The 7483-nt window shown below is 47.4% G+C and overlaps 1 protein-coding gene across 1 annotated transcript; it reads right to left on the reverse strand.

The window, feature by feature from the left end:
* Positions 1-4524: 4524 nt before the first annotated feature.
* On the reverse strand, positions 4525-7136 carry MRPL30 (mitochondrial ribosomal protein L30). The gene is made up of 4 exons (XM_009073482.1): positions 7064-7136; positions 5673-5819; positions 4813-4886; positions 4525-4712 (listed from the first exon to the last, which is right to left on the reverse strand). Exons 1-4 carry the CDS (start codon positions 7127-7129, stop codon positions 4580-4582), a joined length of 420 nt encoding a protein of 139 aa, XP_009071730.1. The 5' UTR covers positions 7130-7136; the 3' UTR covers positions 4525-4579.
* Between the last annotated feature and the right edge of the window lie 347 nt (positions 7137-7483).

A 7483-nucleotide genomic window follows, 5' to 3' on the forward strand; every position in this document is an offset into this window, starting at 1 on the left:
AAGCTGCAGAGGGATCTGTGTTAGGAGCTGCAGGGACAGGACAAGGGGCAATGGGGACAAATTGAAAGAGGGGAAATTTGGATTAGAGATTGGGAAAAAGTTTTTTCCTGTTCTGGTGGTGAGACACTGTCCCAGGTTGCCCAGGGAGGCTGTGGCTGCCCCAACCCTGGCAGTGTTCACAGCCAGGTTGGATGAGCCTTGAGCAACCTGCTCTGGTGGGAGGTGTCCCTGCCCAGGGCAGGGGTTGGGGCTGGATGATCTGTAAGGTCCATTCCAACCCCTAAAATTCTATGACTCTATGATTCTATGGACTACTGTGATGAAGAAGAAGCAAACTAGTGCAATTTCTCCCCAGCAATAAGGGAATGGTAGAACAGACCATTTGGAGATTACAGTTTTGTGAATCATCTTCAGTGGTATTTTGAATTTGCAGATTTTTTAATGTCACTTCGTTTGAGCCATATCTGTTCTATTTTTCTTCCTGCCAGACATACTTCCCTCTGTTTCAACCCTCTTTCCACTCCTAATGGTGAGTGTGAAGAGCCCCATGCATGGGCTGCTGTCACTTTTTGCAGCTTGTTCTCTGTGGGAGGTATCGACATCACAGGAAAAACTTACAGAACTGAATCTTTCAATGCAATGACACGCGTTGAATTCCACAGGTTAAAATGTAAAAGAGCTGCTGAAAGAGTGAAACAGCATTTAGCACTCACAGAATTCACCTTGGGGGAGAAGCAGCTCAGGGTGGATTCTGTCACCCAGTGGTTCTCTCCCTTCCTGCTGCACAGCTACAGCAGCTTTGATCACACTCTCTGCTCCTTTGGGGTTGTTAACCTTTGTTGTCACTGTCCAGGAGGGCTAACCACAGGGACCTGGCATAGTCTCTGCCTATTCAAATTCTCAGCAGCTGCAGCTCTGGTTGTATTATTGTTCCTGGATCTTTGCCTGCAAAAAAATTTGATTATGTCCAAAAGCACAGGTTCCCATTTTCCCATTGTCAGCACATTATTGCTTTCAAGAATTGAAGGGGTGCAATTGTTCCCAGACAAGGCTCCTCCTAGTTCCAGACTGTTAGGAATGGGGTAAAAAATTAAATTAAAAGATATTTCATTCTTTAAATCATAACAGTGCTTGTGCTGTAGGAAAGAAACCCTGTTGTGTTCGGGAGGATGTACAACAAGTTGTTAGGTGTTCATATTTCTCATCAGACCAGTGGGTGTGGGAAATGCACCAAGCCAGCTGCTCCCTAGGCTGTCAGCAGAGAAAAGGCCCATTTGTCTCCAGCACGTGTGGTGAGGAGGTGAGGAGACATCCTGCAGCAAACCTGGCAGGTCTGTGATGCTTGTCTGATATTCCTGTAAATAATGAAAGCAGCAGTGAGGAGAAAGACTTGGGAGTGACAGTGGATGAGAAGCTCAGCATGAGCTGCAGTGTGAGCTCAGCCCAGAAACCAATGGAATCCTGGGCTGAGCCACAGGAGTGTGGGCAGCAGGGCAAGGGAGGTGATTCTTCCCCTCTACTCTGCTCTTCTCTTGTGAGACCCACCTGGAATACTGCACACAGTTCTGGTGTCCTCAATGTAAGGACATGGAACTGTTGGAGCAAGTCCAGAGGAGGCCACAAAGTTGCTAAGAGGATTGGAGCATCTCCCTGTGAGGACAGGCTGAGGGAGTTGGGGCTGTTCAGCCTGGAGAAGAGAAGGTTGTGTGGAGACCTCAGAGCAACTTTTCAATATCCAAAGGGCCTACAAGAAGCCAGAGAGGGACTCTGTGTTAGGAACTGCAGTGACAGGACAAGGGGCAATGGGTTCAAACTGAAGGGGGGAAAGTCGGGTTGGATGTGAGAAAAGAGCTTTTTCCTGTGAGGTTGGTGAGACACTGTCCCAGGGTGCCCAGGGAGGCTGTGGCTGCCCCAACCCTGGCATTGTTCATTCCAGGTTGGATGAGCCTTGAGCAACCTGCTCTGGTGGGAGATGTCTCTTCCCAGAGCAAGGGGTTGGGACTAGATGATCTGTAAATTCCATTCCAACCCCTAAAATTCTATGATTCTGTAATTCTAATTCTGTAATTCACTGTCCCAAAGTCTGTTTCCCATTGACACCACCAACCAGAGCAGGTTGCTCAAGGCTCATCCAACCTGGCTGTGAACACTGCCAGGGTTGGGGCAGCCACAGCCTCCCTGGGCAACTTGGGACAGTGTCTCACCACCCTCACAGGAAAACACTTTTTCCTAACATGTAGCCTAAATTTCCCCTCTTTCAAGTTGTCCCCATTGCCCCTTGTCCTGTCACTGCAGCTCCTAACAAGCTCCAAAGCTTGTTGGTTAACACATTCACTCTCGTATAAGCTGAGTCCTTCTGCAGGCTGTAGCATCTGTGCTGTGCCATGGACAGAAGACCCATATCCATATCCCTATCCACCCTGTGTGGGACAGAGCTGGCAGTGCAGTCCTCTGCTGGAGGCTCAGCAGGCTGCAATGCCCCCGACAGGAGTCCCAGATGTGCTTGGCAGGGCTGAGCTGTCCTGGCTCTGGGGCTCTGCCACCCCAGCCCTGCTGCTGTTCCTCTATTGGCTACCCACCAATAGTAATCCAAATTTCCCTCATTTTCTGGGCCCTAGTACTTGTGCCATCTCTTTGCAGCATGCTCTGTACCTTGGCTGCACTACACAGGTCTTTCAACAGGGCTGGAATTCCAGGTTGTACTAAGCACCTCCCTGTGGGCACATGACCAACACTTGGCAGAGACTGCAGTAACAGCACACTGCAGCATCAGGTGCTGTGCAGATGCTGGAAGGAAGGAAGGAAGGAGGGAAGGAGGGAAGAAAAGCAACATTCATTTATCTGCTCTGCTTTTTTCCATGCTATTCTTATATTCAGAGTGACACCAGCATCTTCTGTGAACTCCCAGCTATAGCCTGTAGCTTGTTGAGAAACAGGTTTTTAGCTCACTTTCTCATTTCTGACTTCAGCCTGCCAGTAGGGTCCATTAGATGCCACTACCATGGCCTATCCTTTTTCTTCTGCACACAGTGCCTCCAGCTTTTATATCCCTGTACTGAACTGTCCAATCCTTTCAACTCCTACAGGTGTTTACCCTCCTCTGCAAGGCAGAAAGGATAAACACTCATTTGCAGCACTGTATCCCTCTGATCTTCTCACAACATACAGTCATTAACTCCTCTTCAGCTCGTGTGGGAGAGGCTCACAGTGTGTTGAACTATGGAGTTTATTCTCACTGGAATGAAAACTATCATTTGATAAGCAGCAGCTTGCTAACTTTGGCCATAATTCTCAAAATTGTAAACAAAACTATGTACACAGTAGTGTTTTATAAGCTTGCAGCCCACAATTCCTGACATGCACCAAAGAGGTAAGCTCCAGGGCCTCCAGATTTCTAAAGTTTGCAATTTTAGAACAGGAAAAACATCAACTTTCACACAGACTGCAGCTCTTAGGCTATTATTATTGAACATTTAAGACACCTGGAATACTGTGTGCAGTTGTGGTGCCCTCAATGTAAAGACATGGAACCGTTGGAGCAAGTCCAGAGGAGACCACAAAGTTGGTAAGGGGACTGGAGCATCTCCCCCACGAGGACAGACTGAGGGAGTTGGGGCTGTTCAGCCTGGAGAAGAGAAGGTTGTGTGGAGATCTCATAGCAACTTCCAGGATCTGAAGGGGCTCCAGGAAAGCTGCAGAGGGACTCTGTGTTAGGAGCTGCAGGGACAGGACAAGGGGCAATGGGTTCAAATTGAAAGAGGGGAAATTTAGGCTAGATGTTAAGGAAAAAGTTTTTCCTGTTCTGGTGGTGAGACACTGTCCCAGGTTGCCCAGGGAGGCTGTGGCTGCCCCAACCCTGGCAGTGTTCATTCCAGGTTGGACGAAGCCTTGAGCAACCTGCTCTGGTGGGAAGTGTCCCTGCCCAGGCCAGGGGTTGGGACTAGATGATCTGTAAGGTCCATTCCACCCCCTAAAATTCTATGATTAAGAAAGACATATGAAGTGAGATAGCATCTTTCCTGGAAGACAAATTATACAACCTACCCGGATGTGAACTCCTGTTACTCCCAAATGTAATTTTTAAGCTACAGAGGCCAAATGAGAGACTGTTTGCTAAGGAACAAGTGTGAGATGTAGAAGACCAAGGCAAGTCACCCAAAAGCCTGCCTCAATCACAGGACACTCTCAGGGGACAGCCAGTTGAGTCTTGTGTGACTACTGATTCCAGTTACTTCCTTTGTGCAGTGATGTCCTTCACCATTACTGTGAACCTCTACTGTCAGCTGGGAAATGTCCTCACCATCATTAGCTAGATCTATTCTATTCACTTCTCTTACAAAGTTCTTAGAGCTAGCCATAAACTGCAGCAACCCAGCCACCAAATCAAAACACAAGGACAGAGAGTCTGTAATTCCTTTAATGCTTCAGGCAGCTATTAACATTGAATTCCATATCTGTGCACAAACATATCTGTGCCACTCGCCCCAGACAGGGTAATAATTCTTACATTTCATACACAAACTCTTAAATCAGGATTTCACTTGTTTATTTTACAAAATCTAAATCCACTCTGCACACCTTAGGACTTAACTTCTTGCTGCTCCACAGGCTTCAGACGCTGTTTAATGATAAGCTCTCCCCTGGTTGTGAGAAAGGTGCTGGACAGTTCCTCTTCTGTTGGCAACCCATAGGGTAGTTTCAGTGGCTTTATTCTACAGGCAAAAAGAGTTTGCTTAGTGAACTCCTGTGACTAGAAGAGAGTTACTTTAAATGTTCCAAATTAACAAGGAAATAAATAACTAGTTAACAAACCTTATCAGATGTTTAATGATTTTCAGTTTGGCATTCACAGAAGGGATATTTTTGTGCAGCCTTGGCTGATGTGCCTAGGTAAGGGATAAAACAGGTTTTACAAATGTGCTGCCAAATCCCTGTTCACTGAATTCCTCCTACTATCAGTAGAATATAAACCACACTTGCAAAGGTAAGATTGAGAGAACTATCATGCATCAAGAATATAAGAACAGGAGATCAAAATTTGATTCCGGTAAAATGACCGTTTCAGCTTTATTCCCATTCCATTACCAACATGCTCAAATTTCTTCCAACTCCTAAGAATACTACAAATGTAGATACAGGAGTTTAGGGGCTGCTTGCTTCAGCTAGACCTTAAATTGATCAACCACACATTTTTTCTCTGTAATGTAACACTGACTAGATGAATCTTTGCACATTGTGCAGTTATCCTGAAAAACTTGGATAAATACATTTTTGACGCAAACTCTTAGAGTCTTGGATTTGGAAGAAGCATTTTCATTGATAAATGAGTCTTATTTGCCTTCCCACAACACCTGAATAGTATGACCCATGGAGAAAACTGAATTCAAAGTCTTTACAAATTTATTTCTGTCTCAGCAGAACTCTCAGGGCAAAGCTCTCCCCAGGCACGCAGCACAGCTCCATACAGTGATATCCTGAATTCCCACTAAAAGCACATTTCCACTCACATTCCCCTCAGCTCCTGAATGCATCACCAACGTCTCAGATTGCTTTACAGCTGCCATAAATGTAATTCTGTTTTGTGGCTGCAAAACTGAGGTCTCTGAAATGCCCACCACCATAAATGCTGCATTTCTGATGTATACAGTAAGAGTAAAGAACAACAGTCATACTTTATCCAGCCCAAGGTCACGTACTATCTTCTTTTCCCAGTAGGGGCGACCAATGACACTCTTTATTCTGGTAATAACGTGGATTTTGTGGGGCTGCTCAGGGTCACCTCCATACTTTTCATGATCTCCAGGCCGTGGCTGAAACACCTAGAATAAAATGTTCACAAAACCATAGGGTTTCCTCCTCAGTATCTGGTTGTAATTATAGTTAATTACTCTCTAAAACATACTTTGACATTGGTAAAAATTCTTAATGTGTTTTTCTTTCTGGTTTAGTTATTAGTCAAATAAAACATTTCAGTTGGAGGGGGCCTACTAACAATCACCTAGTCCATCTGCCTGATCCCTTCAGGGTGGATCAAAAGCTAAAGCATCGTTAAGGCACTGTCCAGATGCCTCTTAAACAGGCTTGGAGTGCTGACCACCTCTCCAGGAAGCCTGTTCCAGTGTCTGACCACCCTCTCAGTAAAGAAAAGCTTCCTACTGTCCAGTCTGAACCTCCCCTGGGGTAGCTTTGAAACATCCCCATGCATCCTGTCATTGGATTGCATGGAGAAGAGCTCAGCCCATCCTTCTCCACTTTTCCTCGTCAGGAAGTTGCAGAGAGCAGTGAGATCACCCCTCAGCCTCCTCCTCTCCAAACTGGGCCAACCCAAAGTCCTCAGCCACTCCTCACAGGACATGTCTCTTAGCCTTTCCACCAATGATCTCCTCTCTTCTCAGATTGTGTGGCTGCACACAGCACTCCAGCTGAGGCTGCACCAGCACTGAACACAGCAGGGTGATCACCTCCTCTGACCTCTGGCTGTGCTGTGTCTGATGCACCCAGGATGGGTTTTGCCCTCCTGGCTGCCCAGGCTCCCTGCTGACTCCTCTGAGCTGCTGCCAACCAGCACCCCCAGCTCCCTTGCTGCAGGGCTGCTCTCCAGCCACTCCTCTCCCAGTGTCACCTGTGCCTGGCACTGCTCTGTTCCAGATATACAAAGGGGCATTTATCCTTGTTAAATTTCCTGCCACTGATGACTGCTCAGTGCTCCAATCTATCTAGATCCTTCTGCAAGGCATCTTGTCCCTTGACAGAGTCAGCAGCACCTCCCAGTTTGGTATTACCAGGAATCCTACTAATGGTGCATTCAACTCCTGCATCCAGATTGTTGGTAAGTTTTTTGAATAGAAGTGGCTCTAGAACTGAACCCTGAGGAGCACTGCTGGTGTCAGATGTGGCCCCATTCACTGCAACCCTTTGGGCTCTGCCCTTCAGGCAGTTCTTCACCCAGCACACTGTGAACCCGCTCATCCCACAGGCTCTAGGAATCTGTCATACCCCAGCAAACACAGCATTTAGCAGACTAACACCCATTTTTCAGTTTCTCAGCTCCTGAGGCACATACCGAGTCTGGAATTCTTGACTTGGTAAAGAGACAACGAGCCCAGGCTGGGGACACCACCCCCTCCATCCTCTTCCCCAGCACCTGCAAAGAAAGGTTAGCAGAACTCATCTGCACTGTCCTTACTGCTCTGAGCACTCACAATCACACAGCAGAGCAACTCCAACCCAGCCCAGGGGAGCACACACACTGGGGTTACTGTGTCTCTTGGGGCTGACACACAGGCTGTGCTGACAGCCTGACAGGCCCCATGGCCTTTCCAACACTGCTCTCTCAGGGGGGACAGGAGCAACCTAGGGGGGTGAAGCTTGCCCCAGCCTGAATCCCAGCCCCAGTCCAGATCCCAGCCCTAGTCCCAGATTCCAGCCCCAGCCCAGATCCCAATCCAAGCTCCAGCTCCAGCCCTAAACCCAGACCCAGCCT

This window comes from Acanthisitta chloris, unplaced genomic scaffold (assembly GCF_000695815.1).
Source record: "Acanthisitta chloris isolate BGI_N310 unplaced genomic scaffold, ASM69581v1 scaffold8764, whole genome shotgun sequence".
Classification (NCBI taxonomy): domain Eukaryota; kingdom Metazoa; phylum Chordata; class Aves; order Passeriformes; family Acanthisittidae; genus Acanthisitta; species Acanthisitta chloris.